This window comes from Sciurus vulgaris, assembly GCF_902686455.1.
Source record: "Sciurus vulgaris genome assembly, chromosome: 8".
In the NCBI taxonomy this organism is placed as follows: Eukaryota; Metazoa; Chordata; class Mammalia; order Rodentia; family Sciuridae; genus Sciurus; species Sciurus vulgaris.
The window spans coordinates 77620125-77644047 of NC_136468.1; the positions used below are offsets into that span (position 1 = coordinate 77620125).

The window sequence follows — 23923 nt, forward strand, 5'->3', positions numbered from 1 at the left end:
TAGCAACATTGAGGTCTTCAAACAAGTACACTATATTGATGTAACATGTAATATTTTCTCCTTAGAAGTATGTATGAGTTTTAGTGTTTTTTTCCCAGTTCTCTATTTTTTTCTAAACTAAAAGTAATTAAAGAGACATGGAAGAAATTTTCCAATTTTTCTTATAATCAATAAATAATATATAAACTGCTCCAATAGCATGAATATCAGGGGTACTGTATACTCCAGTGAGATTGAAACTGTCAGCACATTAGAAACTTTGAATGATACTAGATTCAAAATAAAGAAATAAAGAAAGAGGGACTGGGAAAATTGAACATACTTTGTAGTTGCCAGGCAATATAATTTTTCAAGGTTGAGTAATGCATTAATCCCCTATAGGAATAAGCAGACTTTTATTTTCCATAGTGTTAGAAGCCAAATTTTGATATTTTTGGCTTAGAACAATGGAGCAGGCCCCCATTCCTTCAAAGTTTTTCCACATCCTCTTTAATATCCACAGTGTGTAGTAACCAAGAGTACTTTTGGTAATTTATTTGTATTTCATCCAGAGATTTATAAAGAATGAAATCACTCCAAAATTTTTATGATTGAATGCAGTGCATATGAAAATTTTAAAGCACAGTTCCACTAAATCAATCTATGTTTTCCATAATTTGAAAACAATAACCTAACAAATAATGCATATTTCATGTTCTGGAGGCCAAAATGTAAGGCATGATCAATATTATGATAGCAAAAAGGTCCCTATAATTCTTAATCAAATAATTCAGAAATATAAACAATTCAAGCCTAGAATATATTAGCATAGTCGTCATCATTCTCACACCCAAAAATAACTCATCTGTGAATTTATCCTCTGAATACAGTGTCAACTTGTCACCGAGCAGGGGTCTGAGGAGGTCCCTCCAAAGAGAAGAATGGGAACTTTACCAGGTCTTTAAGGGTTCTTGACTTTCACTGCTGAAAAGAATTCCATGGCATGTCAAAAGCAAGGCACAAAGATTTATATGCACATCACAAAGCAGAGTGGGGGCAGCTCACAGCCCTCATGTCTCAAAGAAAAGATGAGTGACCCACCAGAGCTGAGCTCTCTGATTATATACATGATTTTCATATATATAAAAAGAAATGAACAGGTTTTCATATAAGCTCCTTTGAAAATCATGTCCTATGACAAGTATTTGATATTTGGGGTTTGGAAATTTTCTTTTTGGTTTAGTAGAGTAGTCATAAATCACTTGTGGGCATATTGTATAAGTTTCTGAATTTGATGACATCTAAATTAGTTGTGTTTTTATTCTAGTTGATCATTTACACACATTCACTGGATGTTCTAACTAAAGATCATGCTTGTAGATTCAGGTCTCCATTTACTAAGAGTCTCTTTTCCTCCCTCCCTGAGATTCCACCTATCTGAAACTTTCCTATTTAGTTCTCAGTGACTGAAAACGCACAGAAAAGTGTGTGGTGTGACATCTTTCATAGACACAAACTATATTTTGTTTAAAAATATCAGGAATATCTCTGAAATATCTCTGAAAACCAATAAAATTATTTTTTAATTATTTATTTATTTTTACAGACTGCATTTTGATTCATTGTACACAACTGGGGTACATCATTTCATTTCTATGGTTGTGCACGATGTAGATTCAGACCGTTCATATAATCATACATGTACATAAGGAATGATGTCTGTCTCATTCCACCATTTTTCATACCCCCCTCATTTCCTTCTACAAAATTATTAATTTATTAATGAAAATTGATGAGTAGGAAGATTCAATATTCAAAATAAGGACTCATCTTGTGTCCAAACCCGCTAATGTCAAGCAAGAGGAACAACCTTTAAAATATATGAATGCATACCACTAAAATTTATTTATTAATTTACTTTGGGGACGGTGAGGATCAAACCCAGCGTCTTGTGCTTATGAGACAGGACCTCTACCACTTAGCTATATTCCCAATATTGAGCTTACTTTTGAAAGAAAAAAAAAATGAACAGAAAAGCTTTTTGAAGTCTAGAACTATTATAAATAGTGGCACAGTGGCTGGTGTCCTGAGAGAGGGACTAGCACAGGCAGGTGGTAAGGAGCAGAGAAGAGCAGGGGTTAAAGCACCAACATCATTTCATCCTTGAGCTGCTGGCAGAGGCAGAATGACTCACTGTTTTGATCTCCTCAATCACACCCCTGTTCCTTTCAACGCCTCTGTTTGAAAAAAAAATGTATATACCTGAGTTAAGGAGTTTATCAGATCTTGAAATGAAGAAAATCTTTAACTGAAACAAAAATTTAAATTCTGATCAAATGTCTTTTGGGGTTTCTTTCTATTTTCCCTTTATTAAATAGGAAAAAATATAAATAAGTTCATTATGCTAAAAGAGATAATAACAACGTATGAATGGGTTAGGTTAAGAAAGATTTTCTGTTATTGAGACCAATAAGTTTCTTAACAAAAATTAAGAGATTAATCTCAAAGGAGAAAGAGTAACATATTATGCCTTAAATTTAATTTGGGGATACACTTTTACTTTTCCTCCTAATGTTTTCTGTTTATTTCCTTTGAATCTTACTTGTTTTTTTAATCTTTCTAAGTATGATGAAATTTGACTTCTTTCTGTCTTGCCTCTTACCTTACCTTGTATTCCCTAGTGAACTGCTGGTAGAATTCATGTGAGTTTTCGTTAAAGGAGCTCTTTTATTTTTATTTAGAAAGAATAATAATGAAATATCACTCTGAAATCAAACTTGTAGGCAAACAACAAAAAATCATCCTCCATTGATGCTTGATGTTTACTCTTTAATAAAGACTCTGCTTTTCTAACCAAGGTTTTTATATGAAGACCAACTGCCATTAGATATAAAGTAGAATATAGAATAATTTAAAGATATTATTAGTTCAGGACCAATTCAACTGGGGACCACGGATATCCAGATAAAATTCCTTTCTTTTCCTCTTCCAATTCCCTATGCCTCTACAAATCAAGCTTTCTACATGAGAAGTTTCCAAGACTCTTATAAATTTCTTTCTTGGCTTAGTTTCTGCACTTTTGCTGACTGTCAAGGTTTGAGGTTTGTTTGAATTCCAGCTTTGGGGGCATCTCCTGGACTTTCTAGCAGGTGTGAAGACCCCGCCACTCCTTAGGTTGCATCTCATTTCCATTTATTAAATATTTTATCTTGGAAGATGAAGCAAAAGTGACTTTCGTTTTCCTGGCAGTCTCCTGTTTCAAAGAACTCAATAGTGATTTGTTTATTTCAGAGGAAATGGAGACCAGTTAGTGATGACAGATTTATTAGTTAAGTGGACATCACAAAAAAAGAAAAAAGTACTTTTCTTACAGTTCAAGCTCCCTTTTAACCACACTCTGAATGTTCAAGACAATGTTATACATTTTCACAAATCGATTCCATGTGATTCAATACATTCAAATTTGCAAATTTATATGACTTCCTTCACATATCCTTAGAAAGTAATACAAGGCAAAGAAAATGAGCACATTTAGGTTACCCTAAATAAAGAGAAATAAACCATTCTGGTGTTTCGGTAACAGTATCTTTTGGAAGTAATTGAAAGAATATTAAAAACAAAAAATGATAAATCATACAGATTCACTGAAGATGTCTAGTATCTACAAAGAGAAGATTGGAAACCCTCATATTTCAGATCATGAAATATTTCAAGCATAAGAGTATTATACATTTATTAGTTAATTTAGTCATCGATGAAGTATTTGTTAATGTTCTTCCAAATTTTCATAGTAAATCTGAAGAATAAGCATCAACTTCAGAATGGGCCAAATTATTCCTTCTAAATGAATTACCAGTTTCACCAGGGAGTAAATGTCATGCAAGGCAGACATTGACCTTTCATCAGTGAAAATGCTACAGCTTTCAGATTTACTTTTTTAAAATTGCTAGCAAACTGTCATTTCATTATTATTTAATTATTGCTGAAAAACCAATGGATAGCAATAATTAAATAATAATATTGTTGGACCAAGAAAGTAGAGTTATATCCTATCAATTGCCCTTTTGGCTAGAAATGATCAGCTCAGCATACACAAAAGTAAAAGCTTAACTATTTGACACCTTATTAAACATATTGGTTGAAATTTTCAGACACTGATTATATAAAAAAAGAGAAAGGTACTGAATGGGAGATTATTAGTTACAGCTCTAATGCCAATCTTCAGGATATTTCACTCTGAACCACACACAGTTCTGTCATCTCTAAGACCAAGAGGATAGCTTTGATGATTTCTAGAATCCATTCCAATTCTAAGATTAAGATAATGTGCTCAAATATAGCCTAACAGGATTCAAGATAAAGAAAGAAAGAAGGAAATACAATGAATACCAAAGATGGGAAAAATAGGAAAGGATAAAAGTCAGTTCACCTGCTTTATGATTTAAAGTTGACCTTTGAAATACCACACTCATGCTTGCAAATGTACTCCACAGTGGCTTCCATAGGCCTAATTTTCCTTTATCTTATCAAAACGACATTGATTTCATACCAAAAATAGCACACATATTTCATTAGTGAGCAAAATTTCTTTTTACTGTGATTTTATCAAATGATACTCTGTTTTTTTTTTTTTGTTTTTTTTTTTTAACCCAGAATTTTGTACCTGGGAGACAAGTGCTCTACCACCAAGCTAAAACACCATTCCTGAAATAGTAGATTTGATCTGTGAAGTTTAGCTATTTTGGATCAATTACCCTCCCACTAAAACCTTGGTTTCTGAGATAAAGGAATCCTAATAGCTAAGAATATGAATAAAAATATCCTAGGAACAGAGTTTATGTACAATTCTAGGAACCTAAAACCTAACTCGCACTTGATACACTTATCATTTGATAGAATCCCTTACTTTTTCCAAGAGCAACAATTTTTGGATTTTAATTGCACTTATTTCAGAAGAGGGAAGTAATAGGCCAGAGAAATTGAAATTGAATTGTGTTAATGAAAACTTCCTTCATTACTTTGGATATTTTCAACACCTTCCCTGCATGCATTACTGTATTATTTATTATATTGTTGTGACCAAATTTTACATCTTTCTCTTTCCTACTACTCTGTGGACCCTTCTAGGACATCGAGGTATTTGTTCACCTTGGTGTGCCCCCATCACAGAGTCATAGCAGGCACATTACAGTAGGCATTCAGGGAATTACATAGGAATTTGTGATTTCTAGTGCTATTGAAACACCTACTGTATTGGTGTAAGGGTAGCTTACCTGGGGTGACATAGGCTACAATTTGACACTAATTACCACTTGTTGAAATAGCTCTTCCCTGAACTAACTTTTTAAATAAGTCAGCTTGATCTAAAATACTAATTTTCCTGAAGATTGATCTAAAATACTAACTGCTTCCTGAGTTTAATAGGTGACTCAAAATGAAGTATTTCCATTGGAAAATGTAAAATGAGAAAGTTCCCCAAAAATATTTAGAGAAGTGTAGAGAAAAATGTGAGAAAGTATTTATGTCTGACCTGAGAATAACACAACTACTTCATGAGGAAATCCCTTAATAACATTCTGCTTGTGCCTCTTGCTTAACGCAGCCCCTCCCTAGTTCAGCACCTCTTTAGAACACAGTTAAATTATGGATCCACTTATTCCATCCTCTTCAAATAACATATTTGAATTTCCTATTGGTTTAGTTTGGCTTTCTCACATCCTGAGTTTTCAAAGCACACCATTCAATATGTAAATCACCTATTTCTACTGTGTACTAGCATACACTTAACTACATTACTGTATTTAATTAACATACTATAATTAGTTTTTCTCTGAGATATTTCACATACATAGACTACTTGTTCTAAAGGGTTTATATTAAGAAAATAACCTCTTGCTTCCACTATGTCCAAGGAAAAAGCAAAGAGGTTCATATTTTTTTAATTGGAGAAATTCACATTTATTAATCTAAAGTTAAAACCTTTTGACTTTATAGATTATCATATCCACACATTTATATACTGATGCAACCAATAACATGAGCGGAGTTTCAAAATAAAAGTAAACCCATAAATTTCACTCACTGAAAACTATAAAATGATTTTCCCTACCCTTCTACACAGCCAATAAAACTTTATTACAAATTATAGTTGGTCTGGACTTATTCGGTTCCAAAAACCCATATAAACAATAATAGTTGCCTGGATACTTGTTTATGTTTGGCTCAGTGCTGTTAAGTAGGTATATATTTGTTTTTTGTGTTCCTAAGATATCATGAATATGATCACTAATATTCTTCTACATTTCCATATTTTAATGAATTCTCTCAACTCATAAATTCTAACACGAATACTCCCAGGGATAGCTTTGCTAATGTGTAATATTAATATTGTCTTTTACACCACAAATCGCTAATAGTTCAATCTCCACTTAATTCCCAATTAATCTCTATTTTTAAAAAAATGAATTCACTAGTGAATAGTCTCCCCCTTCCCACAGACTCAAAACCCTGTGGTTGCGGCGGCTTAATTTCATAATGCATGGCCACGGCCAAACAGGCCCAGATGTTTCATAATATAGACATGAGACTCCCTATACTTTACTCTTCCTTGCATTTGCTCTTTTTTCATGCCAGGATGAATACTCTATCCCCATTTTCTTCCTAAAAAAAATAAAAATAAAAAATTGTCACTAACTTCTGTTTGTCAGCTACCTGACTTGCAATTCTGGAATTCCAACCAAAGATTACAGAAGATCTAATCTTTTGAGAGGTTTTAAAAGTTAATAATTCTGTGTCATTAATTGCCACTGTCTGATTCTATTAAGTTTTCATACTTTCCTCCTGGAAAATCTAGCCTCGTTCCTGGCATGTTCCCCACCCTTTCCCAGAAAAATGTTCTCCTCCCTATTCCTCAAGAGGCCTGGAAGAATCTCCCTAGTTGACCTTACATTTTTGAATATGCTTTTATTGTTTGCTTTCCCATTTCCAAAATTCTATTTTTTATCAGGGTACATCATTTCGTTTCTATGGTTGTATACAAAGTAGATTCATACCATTCGTGTAATCATACATGTACATAGGGTAAAGATGTCTGTCTCGTTCTACCATTTTTCATACCCCCCTCCAAAATTCTATTTTTTAATAGTCATATCCATTTTTATGTTGTATTTTACTTCATTCTAATTGTGTATCTATAATTTAATGATTCAATATCTCTAATTTTGTCTTTATTTTAATAACTGCCCAAACCCCAGGCTTAGATATTATATTCAATTGCTCCTTGTTTTAGGATGTACTTTAAGCTCATTTGAAACCATGAATATTTTATTCTAAATTTTTGGTTGATTAAACATAAGCATTTATACCAAAGACTTTAAGTAAAATAGTGTGCTTTATGTTTTACTTTTAGATGTGCTTCTACTTCTAATTATATTTGGCTTCCTATGGTATTGAATTCTCATAATCTCTTTCTCTGTGGAACAGGTTCCCATCCTCAATGTCTCTTTCAGTGACTAAATGGTAAGTTCATCTTTTTGTCTTAAGCACCATCCAGTTGAACTTTTTAATAGATGGAAATCTATATCCACACTGCCCAATAAATTAGCCAGTAGAAACTATACATATATTGCGTGCTTTGAATGTGGTCAGTGGGATCTAGGAATTGAATTTTTAATTATACTTAATTTTAAATAGCCACAGCAGAAGAGAGTATCACACTAATTGGTGATAAGCATAGACAATCAGCTATTTCTAGTAAATCTGTAATAAATCTGTAATATTTTACTGAGTGCAGTGTCCACTACTGCTGACCATGTGCTGAAAGGCATAATATTTAGAATACAAAATTTCTGTCTCTCAGAAATTTTCAATCAAGAGCCAAGACTATTGTAAACTGGTACATTCCTGACTATATACTGGAATCACTTGGATACTTTCTAAATATACCAATATCCAGATGGAATGAGAAGATAACATTTGTTCCAAAATAACTGAGTCAAGGTGAGGGGAAAGTGGGACAGCATAAGTGAAATAAAGTATGTCACATGTGAGATGAGGCACGATGTACACCCACATGGAAATGTCATAGTGATGCCCATTAATTTGTACAATTAATATACATTAATAATAAAAAGTAGAAAAAGATGTCATGTGTTGACTAATGTTGAACATAAAGGACACCTGAAAATGCATGATACTATTTTTTCTATCCTTATGTTGTAATTTTGTAATTGTTAAATTCAATATTGGAAATTTATATTCCATTTAATATTTTCTGAATCATAATCTATGAGACTTCAAAATTTTATAAAAGTGAACAAGGCATGGTGGCACACATCTATAATCCCATTGACCATTGACTTGGGAAGCTGAGGCAGGAGGATCACAAGTTGAAAGGCAGCCTCAGCAACTTAGCGAAGCCCAAAGCAACTTAGTGAGACCCTGTCTCAAAATAAAAAATGCAAAGGGCTGGGGATGTGGGGATGTGGCTCAGTGATTGAGTGCCTTTGGGTTCAACCGCTGGTAACAAAAATAATAATTAAAATATTTATAAAACTGTCCATATCATTACATTGTAAAATCAGTTTTGAGAATTATTGGTCTTCATAAAGTAATAGGATGTATTAATAAAAAAGTCTAGAGAATTGAATGCATGTTTTCCTTAAGAATTGAAGGAATTGGTGAAGAAGAATCAATATCAGAGTCATGGAAAACAGAATTAAAAAAATAAACTTGTCAAAGTAGATCATGGTATGGATTGACTTGATTAGCCCTACAGGAAGAAATACACTGCCCAAGTAGACTCATCGCAACCTTTCCTGTCATCAGTTTAGAACTAAGCCTAGTACTCCAGGTGAGAAGATTGTCTTCAGTCCGCCCACCCCTCACCAGCCCTGCTCCTTCCTTACTAGCCAGGCCACAAGTGTGGTCACTGTCGAAGTCTGGAATCCACATTCTCTAATCCCGTAGTCTTCTTTAGTTAGCGAGTCATACTCAAGGCAGAATGATACTGGCACAGGTATTTATTGATGAAACCAGCCTCATTGTATCAAGCTTCTCATGAGAGGGATTTTTAATTACTTTTTAAAAATTCAGCCAACTTAAAATTTTGAAAATAACACTTTTTTTTTTCAAAATGGCAAGTCTTTTTGCCACTATCAAATTAACATGTGGGTAGTTTAACATCATCCATTCCTAATTGTCCAGTAATTCAAAGTTTCATTTAATTTTTTAAAAATATTATGGTGACTGACTGTATGTCATATTCAAAAACATAACCCCAGTACAACAACAACAACAACAAAAAATTCAGCAAAGCAAAACTATTCTGCCCAGAACATTTACATTATTCATGTCTCACTTTGAAATAATGGAATAAGACATTCCTAAAAATTAGCTAACAGGCATTTTGAGTTTAACAATTACCAAATTGTTGAAAATAAGGATACCTTACCTTTTAAAATGTAGGTGATTTTTACTGAGTAATGGTAAACTTTTAAAATAAATACATGTTTTATTTCTGTCCCAACTAATTCACAAATAATAAGTATATAACACAAGATCAAATGTATTTTACTTTAGAAGACATCCATAAATATTAATCAATAGCTAAATTAAGCTGGATATTCATTCAACTCTTACGAGGACTGCCCAAGTACCTTTCAAATTTGTCCCTACTACTGGAAACCTGGAAGTAAGATCCTTGGAAAACCTCTGGCATGGACGATTCAGTCATCATTAGTGTAATATTTTCTATGCCAGAAGTAGAATCAAACAAGCAGTTCCTTGAACCTAGCCCTATGATGGATATCACAATAAAAGAAAAAAAAAAAAAAAGATGTTGCCTTTTCTTTATAGAGGGCAAGCAGTTCAAATCAGACACTGAAGATCCATAATGAGGGACAATAGAGAGAATCACAAGGAAAAATGTAAGTGCATTGTTGTGGGGAGTATAGATAATAATGTGGTGTTAATGTAGATATTTGTGTAGATTGGTATTGATTTGAGAAGCTGTTACCATCCATATTTTAATAAAAATAACACACATGAACTAGAAAAATATTATACACTCTTGGATAAAAATAAAAAATGAAAGTGGCCAACAGTATATAACTTAATAAACACGTGCACACACACACACACACACACACACACACACTGAGTGGGAGAGCATGTAAAACTAGGGAAATCTGAGCACATTCGGTGGGTTGTATTAATGTCAATTTCTTGGTTGTGTTATTGTGCTATAATGATTTAAATAATTTACACTTGAGGAAAAAAATGTATGTACCTATTTACTTCTTATAACTGCATGTGGATTAACAATGATCTTAAAATAGCTTCTTTAATAATGGATAAGCATAAATGAGTCCATTGGAAAAAAAGATTGGTTAAAACAAAGAAAAAACATTATCAAAAAAACTTACCCATTTGGTCAACAAAGGCTTTTTATGATTAGATTGAAAGATTATAGATGGAAGTTTATTCATTTATCAACTGCATACTTAATAAAGGAAATGAGATATTAAGATATATCATATAACTTATGGTTCTTGACTAAATGAGGGGTAGAAAAAATCTTGTGGACAATGATAAAAAGATTGCTGTGCCAGAAAATCACAATTCTAAGTATGTACATATGTATAAGTATACATACTTACATATGTACAAGCCAAATCTAGTAATATTTCATTAAAAGACATTAATAGTTTGTGTCATATGCATCAAAGTCATAATTGAACATTTATATTATATTATATTATAATATCAAGTGAATATAGAATCACAAGAAGGGGAATATTAGAGTTAAGTTTTGGTATGTACTAAAGTAACAAAATTGATAAAATTGTATTAGGGAAAAATGAAAACAGATAAAGATGCTCAGTGAACTGTTACCTCAAGAGTCCTGAAGACAGTGAACTAAATTAAATACAAATGATAAATGTTGACATAGGTGTCTATTATTTGGAGCAAAGTTCATATACTTCAAAATGCTATGATATATTGCATAAGGTAACAAAAATATTTAGGCACTTTGGTCATTGATAACAGGAACTACATCATTAGAAACTAAGCTAACAAAGTTCGTCAGTGGCTATATTCATTAGAAATTGAAGCTAAGAAAGTTCATCCGTGTCTATATTAATAAAACAAGAATGAAGAGTGACTGAGGTGATCATAAAATCAGATTGAGAGAACAGTAGTTCACACTCAAGTAAATTATTTTGTCAAATTACATTTTGTTCTCTCAAAAGCAAGTAGCCAACATTTTAAATGGTTCTGAAATTTATTTTTACTGGGAGGACTGAAAACTTAAGGTTTCAAAATATTTTATGAGATTTTCCTTTTAAGGGCACTGGGCTGAAGTCAGGATATGCAAGTTCAGTTGCCACTACTTGGCCAGATGGACAGACGTTACTTAACTTCTCTGGGCACATTTCCTCATCTAGGAAATACATTTGTTGAACTGGGTAATGTCAGTCCCTTCTAGTGCCATGATAATTCTGAGCTTGATGATCTGTTTAAAGATTATAGATCACAAGTCATTGAGAAAACTTGGACAAATGAAGCCCACTCTGAAATCAAAGAGTTAATGAACTAGTTGAGGCAGTTGGGGCTTTCTTGTCACCACTGTGTACCACTGAACATTTAATGTTTTGTCCTCCCTATATATTCTTCTCTCCTCCCTTTCTGCTCTTCTATTACAAAGCAGAGAGACTCTCACCATTCCTTTGAACTTTTCTCATTTTAGCGACCAAATTGCTATGAATCTTCAAAAGAATTTAACTCTACCTTTGGGATTTTAATGCAGTGTCTGGTTCTATTGCTTATTCAAAAACAATCACTGAAGACCCTTGCATATAATAATTTTAAATTTCTCTCAAGTACATTTCTGAATTCTCCACAGTACCCTGTGAGTGTAGGAGAAGAGACTAAACTAAATTAAGTGAATGTGGCCAATTTCTCAGGACTTTACTGCTCTGTGTTGCCTCAACCTAAGCAGTATTTCTCAAGAATTTATTAACTGTAAACAAACAAATGAACTATTTTCTTTGTAAAAAGAAGTGGTCAGTGAAATAAAGTTTTTCTTGTGTATTATATGTGAGATGTGTTTTTAGATTTTAGTAGTATTTGCATATTTGCCATTCATGAGGGTCTTCAAATAGAACTGCTAAAAATAACAAAAAGCTACAATATATAAATTCTTTCTGCAAAACACTCAGTAACATAGCAGGAAAATGTCACACTTACCCTCATACTTAACAGCTATAACAGAGAAAGGAAATTTAATTATCATATTTGAATCCATTCTACTTCCTTTTGACCAAATACTCTACTACATGCTATATTTTTGTATGACTGATTTTTTCTTTGCTTTGTTTAATATATGCTCTTACTGGAAACATACTTTGATGGACAAGTAGCAGCAGACATCTAAGAATGGGAGGTAAGACTATTCCCCAGCAAAGGAGGCTGCAGAATAGGGATTTTAAGGGGCATGAAGACAACTTGAGCTTGTTACATAACCTGGTTAGAAATCACCCCACACTTCAGGAAAATAGCATGCGACCTACCATTCTAGAGACAGTATAGATTATTTTAAATCTATAGCAATCATTTAGGCAAGCAACACTTTTTATAAGAATATTTTAAAAATTAAAATAGATAGGGTTGAGGATATGGCTCAGTGGTAGAGTGCTTGCCTAGCATGTGTGAGGCCCCAGGTTTGATTCCTATTGCCACTGAAAAAGAAAAAAAAAATAAAATAGGTACCGTAAAACAGATGGTTTTCAGAAGATGCACACCCACAACATAACTGCACGTTCATGGATAGATTACAAAATCAACAATAAATACTTACTGGATCCGACACTGTCATAAGTGTTTTATATATATTGTCAGTTTTAATTTTCAGGTGCCTAATATACAGAGAAATATATTGCTGGTCAAGTACTGACAGATAGTCAGAGAAAGTGGGAGGGTTTAGCCCTGGCTGTTGTATTCCCCAGATCTACTCTCCAAATGTCTGCTATGTGGCCCACATTCCCTTAGGTTCACTTTATGCATTTTATCCATGAGGCTTCTCTATTGTGACTTCTGGTTACATTTGGCTTATGGGAGGCAACAGAAGGAGACTAGAGGACTTGAGGACAAGTTTTGGGATAATCATTGATATGAGCTGCAATCCTCCAGCTGGGCCCTGACTTTGCCAGAAGACGTCTGTCCTGGTGCTCTCACAGGATTCTGGTGAGAGTTCTCTATTTGCCCTCTCAGCTTTAAGGGAGCTGCTATTTTCCAATTATGAATAGACCCTGGGAGATTCCTTATTTCCTCTTTTTCCCCCTATAATACTACCCAGCATCAAACCATCATTATAAAATTCTCTTCAATTATCCCTTTTAGTGTGTCACCCATTTCCTTGTCTTATATGCTAAGAAAATATGACAAGTAATTTATAATTTATCAACTAATCGCTGAATCTGCAAAGAAGAAAGACAATGTTGCTGCTTTTTCATATTTTCCCAAACATTTGGGTATCCAAGAATAAATTCAACTTCTCAGGACAAAGAGCAGTCCTAGAAGGAAACACATCTATTATTCCCTGAAATTTGAGAATGAATGTTCACAAAATGTTAATCCTGAAAATGTGGGTGGCAGCAGGCCCCCAGATTTGGATGCCTGAACTCTGGCTTTCCTGTCATTTCAATCTGTCTCAACAGTTTACATCCACATGCTGTCTAGTTTAATACATCCAGACCCGTTTATATTTCAAATGAGGAAAAAAAAAAATTCCCATGTAAACACAGCTATAGTTGGGAAGATTTTAATTGTTAAAGGCAGTAAACATACTCAGAACTCATTTTACTTTTGAAAAATATTAAATAAGGAGAAGCATCATTTGACTCCTACCCAGTTAGTGGAAAGCACTATTCTAATGCTCCTTAAACTGGGAAAGTCATTTGTTACATTACCGATGTCCTACAAAATCAAAGCTATGTTTCACCCCTTAGTTCCAAATTTTGAATGACACAATTTTGCTTTTCTAAACTATATGTTTTGGCTACTAAATAAATCAATAATTTGTGAAATTTATTTTATATTCATTGTTCATTTGATAAGAGTCATCATCCATTTTATTTTATTTTGCAATTACTAAGACTATGCCTCTGTTTAGTTTACTAGTTTTTCAGGCGGCTAAGAATAATTATCCAAATGTTGACTATGCAGTCCAGACAGTACAAGAAGCTGCCTCCACAGACACTGAATACGTTTCACCACTGCATTTGCAAATAACTATCACTTTGCAAAAATAAGTTTTTATTTGGGTGTCATTTCTGGCAAAGCTTTAAGACTATATTTTCAAAGAGTAAAATTTCAGGCCTTTAAAATTCAAGTGGCATCTGCCAACCTAAGTTGGACCCTCCTGTACGTTTCCGCAGAGCCTGCAAGATGACTTCATCTTAATTATTTTCTTGCCCACAATCATGTAAGATAACTAGGATTTCTTTTTTTTTTTTTTTTTTTTTTTTTTTTTTTGGAGCATTATGGGAATCTCTTGAAGTGTGCAGAGAATAATGAGCTAGGGAAAGAGAAAAACAAAAGAAAACAAAACTGCAGGGGACTTGGCAGTTTTGACTTTTACGACTATCATTGATTACGAGCTCAGCCTGCTAGACTCTCCACACAGCTGTATATGTTTCAAGCTTAATATTTTATTTGTAATTGGAACATTTAACATCATATTACAGCATTTAATGTGGATGCTTCTAATTCAGATGTACTTTTAGAAATTCTGCTTTGAATTTTGTTAACATACACACATCTATAAGTTAAGACTTTTTATGTAAATGCATTGATTTAACATATGCTTAAGTACAGCTGCCACATCCCAGCTAATACAGCACCTGCCCTCTTATCTATTCTTTGCAACTTATAAAAACTAAAAACTATGAAAAGCTATCACCTCATATTCAGAATTTCAAATAATATATCCTAGGCAAACTGCAAGTACCCAATTTAAGGGCTCTTAAAAAGTTCATGAAAACAAATGACACAGTATTTAAACATATTTGCAACATACAAACCAAATTTATTTTATAAAATTTCAAAGAGGGACAATTTTCGAATTCGAAGTTTTAATCATAACCTAAAGCTTTCACAACTATGAATCATTTACTAAGTCAACACATTATATTTTCAATAAAAGTAAAAATTCCAAATATTTAAGAATTAAGTTATCTATACACACAAGCATCTTTGAATCATTATTTTAAGTAAATGCTAAATTTTTAAATGCTATAGCAGAAATATCATGTAAGATGAATATACCTTATTAATTTTTAAAATCTATCAAGTATAGAGAAAGCAGTGATTATTTTTTAAAATTTTTTTCCTATCTATCACAAAATTTTTTTTATAAATGTGTAGGTACAACATAGATTTTACCTGATCATTCTTACTCATATGTGAATAGAAGAGACCAATAAACATATAAAATACTTTAAAAATCCATAAAAACCAAAATGCCAATACAAAGTACAAAATTTACAAACAGCAACACATATAATATCAGAAATACCATATTTGTTGTGGAAAATACAATATTATAAGTGAAGATTTCACTAGTAAAGGAGTACTTTTTTGTATATTTAGGTTTTCCAAAGTAGAGAAAATTTATAAATAACTCATACTCTCACCATATAAATTCATATTGACTTAGCAAAACACATGTCAAAAGGTTTTAAATAGAAAAGGTTATTCAGAGATATAAAAACAATATCTGAGGTTCATACGGATAGATCCATAACTATGTTATTGATTATTATTTATGATAAAATACCACATAACACAAATTTCTTAAAGAGAAGGAAATTCCTGATATATTTAGACTGTACATGAAATAGGGAGAACCATTAAAGAAAAGGGCATCAGTTTTAGATTAATTCTGCCTTGAAATGGGTAAGGCAAATTGAAGGCTGATACCTCAATGAAGTTTTACCATTGTGATTTTTACTACATAAAATATTCCATAAGGTTTTCTGCAATTTGATTTTGCATCTCACAATGACTTTGAGCAAAACCTCTATAGCCAACTATTCTATTTGCTGTTACTCCTTCTTGACTTGGAGGCTTCATTCAATACAACTGTTCAAAGAAGTAGTGATAACGGCTCCATAACAAAAATAGGAAAAAAGTCAGTGCTTCAACCTTTACATCCTTTACATACTTATATATACACAAATCCTTTACATATTTATATATATGCATATATATAAATCAGTGAACTTTATTAATTACCAAAACATAATATATAGAAACAAGTTGAAATAAGATATGTTATGTCATGTATGTTAAATAGAAAACACATCTTACCTACATCAATTTCTATTTGTGGACTTTGATCTTGGTTTATTTTTATTTCTTTCTTATGTATTTACTTTTTTTTCTTTATACTTTTAACCTTTGGAATTGGTCGCCCTTACCAGTAGCCATTCAAGAGTTAGTCCTTCTTATTTTATGATTATAAATCAGGGAGAAAAGTGCTACTGTTGATAGTCTCACTTCACATGATAAATTCACTCACAAAATGTGTTATTAGTATAAAAAAATAGGCAAATTGAAAAGTTTGAGAGAAATTTTAAACCCAGAAATTTGGGAGTGATAAACCAACCATAACTATTAACAAATTCTAAGAAACTCTTACATGTAATTTATTTTCTAATATTTTCCATCTTAGCATTGACCTATCATGTATATTTGCAATTCTCATAGCAATGCTTGAAAAATAGGTATACTCCAAAATTTTAGATATAAGCCAATGAAACAAATATAGTCTAAAACTAAAATCTGTTACTGCATTATATTGTTTGTTCACACTTGAAATGAAAATCTAAAAAGTATACCCATCTTTGTTTTATGTTTCAAGTTGCCCTTTTAAACATATTAAATTAATAAAATTGTCCACACCAAGCAACATTGCCATGCCAAGTACGTTTAATAGAATCATAAGTGGGGAATTTTTCTTTACATTTTTCTATTAATTCATTCATCAGTTGACATATTTCAATGAAAAAAATTAATTCTTCCATTGCATATGGAATTAGAAGAAAGAATTGATCCTTTCTGCTATTTCATTTTTATTTAAAATTACTTTCTTCAAGTGATTAGGTCTTACAATAAATATTATAAGATATACATTCCAGCACTAAAATAAAGGATCAGTCTTCAAACACAGAAGGAAAATGCAGAAATGATTAAGATTTTTTTTTTCAGTTTCTCAGTAGGAATCAGCTTACAGGGTGTCAACATAATGATTTCCATTGATAATTACTATAAAACAACAGTTAACATTTTAAATAGTTACTGTTGGGTTTTTAATCTTAGTGAAAGCCTGTGTGTTACCTTGCCTTGCTTTAATGGTTTTCCTTTTCAAATAAACTATAAAGAAGTTTACACAGAACTGGGAGCTAGTACTATGTATATTTGCATTCTTCCTTCTATTCATTGCTTACATTCAAACCTTGAATCATTTCATTCTAAAGAAATTTCTGCTCTTGACTTTTGAGTGTAGTCATCTACCAACACTCATATTATGTCATGATACCTAGAATAATAATTATTATTGTTATTATTACTATCAATATCAGGTCACAACTTTAGAATGTTCACACCTAAAATTAAGCTAACATCCAAAAATAATAAAATGTTATTTTATATTCCATACCTCTTTGGCATTTATATTGTCAATATTCTCCTGTAATCTTCAAGATCCAGTAAAATAATTTTTATTTTAATGGAAATACTGAAAGGCCAGGATGCAGTAACATAGAAATGAATAACAAAAGACATTTTTTTCCTCCAAAAACATGATTGAAATAGCTAGGAAAAGTTACAATACAATACCAGACATAGTTTGAGTAGGACATTACTCTGGGTTTAACTTTCAGAATATTAAACATAATCCTTGCTTGTCATTTGGTATACAAACATATACACAGACATGGAAAACAAATGTTTCATGAGCTAGTTACTATAAATAAAATATTTGCCATTTTATAAGAATCTAATTATGATTCAAAACCTAGTAAAATGCACCTCCCCAAATAACCACTTGTCTACCTTCCCCTATTTTTTCGATGTTGGATTTTTTAAAATAAAACATATGCTTACTTTTCAAAAACTAAGTCAAATAGAAAATATTTACATATTTATATTATACATTACCTACTTAATAGCTGAAGTTATATTCACTAATTTTGGTTATTTTAAATGAAAGTGGGCAATTTATACCTATCACTACATTGCTTGGAGAACAATCTAATGTAATTGAAGTTAAGCAATTCACACTGTTTATAGACATTTTTCAGAATCACCTGCTTTGTACTGATTGTTTTAAGTATAGTTGTAAAGTTTTGATTTTTAAGAGTTCCTTTGAAGATGTGGCAGATGTTAGCTTTACTAATAATGCTGGAAAGCATAGCAGGCTAAGAGTCACAAAAATGTTGAACACATATAAAAAATAATGGTGTACTCTTCTATTAAACTTGGTTATTTTCAATTGTCAATAAACTATAATGGAAGAGCAAAGTCTATAAATGCTTGCTTCTAAACCACTAAGCATTTTGAGTTTGGGTATGTGTGTGTTCATGTGTGTTCGCAGAGGGAAAATGTATATAAATACATGCTGGGAAAATGTTACAAATTGTAAGTGTAGCATTGTTAGTAGGGATAAAAATGTAAGATTTATGAATATTTCAGTCTTTTATCAATATTTTCTGGCACTCAAAATTCTATTAGAACTTAAAGTCATGAACACATACACATGTAGTCTGGGTATTAGATACAGGAATTCAGAATTCTGGTTCCAACTTTGCCTTAGATTTATGTACAGTACTCTCTCAACTATAAATACCCAGTAATTCTAAACTGCCTGACAAAATCAAATGATCTCTACTATGTTTTGATTTTTATCTAATACAATTTTAAATTATAAAGTCCCAAAATTAATTTAATTTTTAGAACTATTGAAATATTAAAACCATGTTATAAGGAATGAGAAATATGCTAATAATATACCAGAACCATAATAATCTTTTATGTTCAAGATCCTTATAATACTATAAAATGAAATAATGATCATTATGGATGATCAAATGCAACATCATTACAGGAGGAAAATATTTTTAATTTGAACTCATCTAATGATGTAATAAATATTAACTCAGACATTGAAATTGGCAAATTGACTATTATTTTCAATAAGTTTACTGTCCATAGATTTAACCAGAAACTTTTGTGGTACTTGCTTTTTGTTAGTCAAACATTCTTTAAAAATACCCTTCAAAGAAAAAGTTTATTCTAAGTCTCCAATGATTTTTGTCTTGTTATGCAGCTGACACAAATTTTTATTTTTATTTTTGTTTTTTCAGTACCCTAAGTATCAGCTTCAATGGCAAAAACTAAAGTTTTTGTTATATTGTTCCATCATTGTTCCAATGATGAAGTACTATTTATAAATGAAATTTTTTATTAAAGTAATTTAAGGGAGTCAGTTCTTGAATCCCACTTTCTCTGTTCCCCCAACCAGAAATAACATGCCTGTATGAAAAGTCCTTTTGCCTAAGAAACTTAAGGGCATTGGTTCAGTTCAAGAAGCATAAGAAAAAATTCATCACACAGGTATCTCATTGCAGAAAATAAAATGAACAGTAAGCTTTCCAGTAATTATAAAAGTACTCTGACTAACCTGCACTGAGATATGTGTACCAAAATGACTCATCTTAAATGCCCAGTCTGTGAAATGCTCACTGCATTCTAAATTTTACCTTTTTTATAATGATAATGGAAACCTTCTTGCTAAGATTAGCCTTTCAACTCATTTTCTTAAGAGTATTACATTTATAGTTAGTAAAATCCATAAAAATGAGTGATAATGCTGTAAACTTTCTTAGATATAAACTAATTTGTGAGAGAGCATTAAAAGTTCGCCCCTGACCTTTGAAAGGAAAAGTTAGATTTTTGAGACCTTGACAGAAGTATCCATTCCATACTAACACTGAGGAACAATTGATAACATTATTACAAAGTAATATGAAATAGCTCAGTTATTGTCACTCATGAAGCATCTTGGCTAAAGTTTTACAGACACTTTTCGATTTTTCAAATGCCTGAGATTATCTTTTATGACTAGTGACACAATTGCTCAAAAAAAAAAAAAAAAAATCAAGCATTATAAAATGACACCTTCCCAAAGATGGAATTCAGATTGCCCTATAGCCACGGAAGAAAACTCACACCTTCCTCACTTATAAACTATCTTTTAACAATTGTTATGATTATAGATAGCTAAAGGCTTGGAAGAGTTGCCTGGAAAACTTTCAGTTCCTCTGGATCCTTAAAATTTACGCGGTAAACAGGACCTTCAGACACGGGGGTTCAAGGAGATTCTGAGGAGTCATCTCAATTTATTCTCATATAGATCAGCGCTTCCGGCGCGCACGCTAGCATATCACTTTTAAGCTAGAACTGAACCAGCAATACCCGAATTATTGTTTGCTTCTCAGTACTTGTCCAGATATTGTCCAGTTGAGGCAGGACTTTATTTTCCACTTTTGAAACTCAGATTCTTTTTTAAGAAAATAATATGAACTGCACCACACGAATATGAACTGTGATTAAGAATGGTCTTTCCTCAAGACCATCTTAAGCATCTACTTATTAACAAATCTTGAAGCATTCCTTGAAAACTAAATTCCTAGATAATGTCTTCGTCCCCCCACGAAAAAGAATATTTTTACCATTTGAAATAGGGTGCTATTTAAAGAACTCTAAAATCAGAATATTAAAAAAAAAAAAAAAACACTAAAACTTTTTTCTCATGCGCTCTGCCAAGTTCCACTACAAGTTCCAAACATTGTGCAATAATTTGGAAATCCAGTTAACGATGGGAAAAATCGAGCCACTCTGAGTCGGGAATTTGCAACCAAAAAGTCAAGAAGCAGCACCCTCACGCACGCCAGCCCAAAAGACGCTGCATCCCAGGGCGCACACCCCTCCCGGCGCTCTGATGGACTGTCATGCTTCGCAATCGATTTCACATACTGTTGCTTGCCCTTTTTACACAACCTTCTGGTAAACTAGTTTGGGATCTTGGAGAGCTGAGTGGTACTGGCCGTATATGTGTTACCCTCAGGAAAACACGTGCCCCCAAATAACCGAACCAAAGCTGCACCGCCGGATTTGGCCACGGGGAGCGAGAGGGCAAGACTTTTCTCATCTTCCCTGTCGCCTCACTGTAGTGCGAGAAACTTTCCTGGCATCTCCCCGCCCCCTTTCCAACCGGCGTGCACTCTCAAGGAGGGTACTTTGCACTCCCTTACCTGAGCTGTCGCTTTTCCTCTTGCCGCCACTTCTCTTTTCCGCCTCCGCGGGTGACAGTGCTTGGCGGCCGTAGTCCCCAGGAGCACAGGCGGCCCCGGTAGGGGTGCTGGAGCCCAAGCTGGAAGAGTTGGAACACAAGACCGGTGGGCTGCTTCCCAGCTCCGGCGGCCCTCCCGAGTCAGGCTGGAGGCAGAGACTGTGCCGAGCCGCACTAGGTGGGGAGGACATCTGCGGGAGGTGCCAGTTGGTTTGCAGAGCCTGATGCTGCTGCTGCTGATGGTGGTGGTGGTGATGGTGGTGGTGGTGGTGGTGGCCCCTGTGATGCTGGCTAGCAAACATTCCCTCCTCGTTGGGGTATCCTGCGATTATGCAAGACGAGGAAGAAGTAGAAAGTTCGGGGTAGGACATATGGTCAGATCTTCCATGGAGGGCAAGAGAGGACTGAGAGAATGCGTGCAAGCCCTGCGCTGTGGCGTGCGGGCTGCGCAAGCAGCCAAAAAGCGGGTGTTCCATAGCATGCAAGTCTTCGAATCCAGGCAGAAGACTTCACGACGGTCCCAAACACCACCACCTCTGTCACTTTTCACTGGAAATCGTGTGACTTTTTCCCCCTCCAAAAGTAATAGCCTCGCGCTTTTCTGCAGAGCTTGGATAATCCCGGTCCTGAGCCCTAGCGGCCAGTCTCCTTTACATATAAACACTCGGACCTGGAGAAGCTTCCCTCTGAGCAGCTCAGATGTCAAGAGTGGGAGCAGTTGAAGCCAAAAGAAGGTGGTCCCAGAGAACTGCATTCAGGGGGAAATGACTCTGAGAGGTTATAAATAGAGTGTAATGTGAGCTGGGGGCTGGCTTAGGAGCCCAGCGCTGACCACATGCAAACTCCCTCCAAAACTCCTGCTCAGTCTGCGCCACCACGCGCCCTCACTTCCACTTCACATAGCTTGCTGGACAGACGCGGCACGTCCACGCCCGCCCAACCCTGTCAGTCTCCAGGACTACAAGCAGCGCGCCAGGAGCCTAAATCCCGCCCGAGCGGGCAGCGGCTCTGCGACTCAGGCTCAGGCTGCCCAGCCAGCCGCAGCTCACCCTTGCCCCAATCTCGCACTTAGTTCGCTATCGGTTCACTTTTCCAAGGAAATGCGATTTGTTAGTGCCATCTGTGAACTGTCACCTGCAGAAAAGCTAGGTGTGCGCCTCGTTCTTGAGGAGCGCGGAAGATGTAAAATAATTCAAAAGAAAAGAACAGCTAGTTTGACTCACGCTCCAAAACGTTTCTCAAACTTCGTATCTCCCTCTTCCCTACGCTCAGAAGTGCACCTAGCTTTTCAATGCTGGTGTCTGTAGCTGGGTCGTTAAAGAACTCAGAGTCCCAAGTCAGAGGCTGCATTTATGTACTACGGGTGGCAAAGGGAAGTTCTCTGTGCGGAAAGAAGAGGAACCTGATGGAGAGGGTGGCGCGAAGGCATAAGGCGGAGAACGTTGCGGATATCAGTGCCCCGGGCATCTTCACGTGCAATGCCAAGTGGCGTCCCCCTTCCTGGACTTTCCAGACCTTATCCCCACTTTGCTGGTCTCTCAGTTTTCTATCCACTTGTCTACCAAGTTTCCCTGGGTCAAAAATATTCCAAAGCAATTTCGTCCCTGTCACATGAGATATGCAGATTGCACGCATATTTGAAAAACCTCACTCTCTTCACTAACCAACTCAAGTCCCCTCATTTCCTCCCAATAGTTCACCCTCTCTTCCTCAAAAATCAACTAATTGTACTCCTTCCCACTATCACTGTTCCATTTGCTGAGAAAGATTGCACTTCAATACTCACCAGAATTTGCTAGCTCTTCAAGTCTCCCCGGTTAAAATTCGCATCCCTGAAAAAGTTAGAAAATTTGCCACTGGTGAATTTGTGAGAGCGAGGACGGGGCTTCGTACAACCACTTGCTTGCGGGGTAACAGTCTGCTGGGGGCAGAATCTTTAACACACAACTAGCAGCAGCACCTAATGAGAAGCAGGAACAGTCAGGTCCTGTCTGGGAAGTGTCACATCAGAAGAATATCTAAAGTCACCTATCCGGCTTGGGCCCTGAATGTGCCACCAACAGTGTCGCCCCGTTATTTTCATTGTCTCAGGTGTCCAGAGGATGGTGACCAGGTCTTTGAAGTTGGTAATGGGATTAATGGGCACAGCAAAATGGGCTAGACATCTGGTCTAAATTAGGAAAAAGTATTGATTAATCTTGGAAGAGTGTCCCTAAGGCAGAACCTTTCCCCTTGCCCAGTCCCTCCAGCTTCAGCCTGACTCCTTTTTCAAAATTTTAAGGAGTGCTCTGGAATTGTGGCTTCGAAATAAACCTTCACATCCATGTAAAAGATCGAATTGTTTTCCATTTCTTAGAGGTGGGGTGGAGTGGGGGTTGATCAGGAATTCTGAGATTTGTAAGTGCTGCTTTCTTTAACGGAAATTGAGCCCTATTTTGAGGGAAATTAGTTTTGCAGACTTCGTTTAAAAAAAAAAAAAAAAAAAAAAAAAACTAAAACTTTTGCTCACCAGCTGCTCAACTCCTCAGT

The 23923-nt window shown here is 34.5% G+C and overlaps 1 protein-coding gene across 3 annotated transcripts in view; it reads right to left on the reverse strand.

The window, feature by feature from the left end:
- Positions 1-23667, reverse strand: part of MEOX2 (mesenchyme homeobox 2) — a 64830-nt gene extending 41163 nt beyond the window's left edge. The window contains exons 1-2 of one of the 3 annotated variants that reach the window (XM_079151919.1): positions 23181-23667; positions 21357-22142 (exon numbers count right to left, since the gene is read on the reverse strand). In XM_079151919.1, the coding sequence (XP_079008045.1) occupies positions 21357-21870 (514 nt within the window). In that variant the 5' untranslated portion in view covers positions 21871-22142; positions 23181-23667. Of the gene's footprint in view, positions 1-21356; positions 23136-23180 lie in introns of those variants that run through there. The other 2 variants (XM_079151918.1, XM_079151917.1) reach the window with 2 other exon arrangements.
- Positions 23668-23923: the final 256 nt, after the last annotated feature.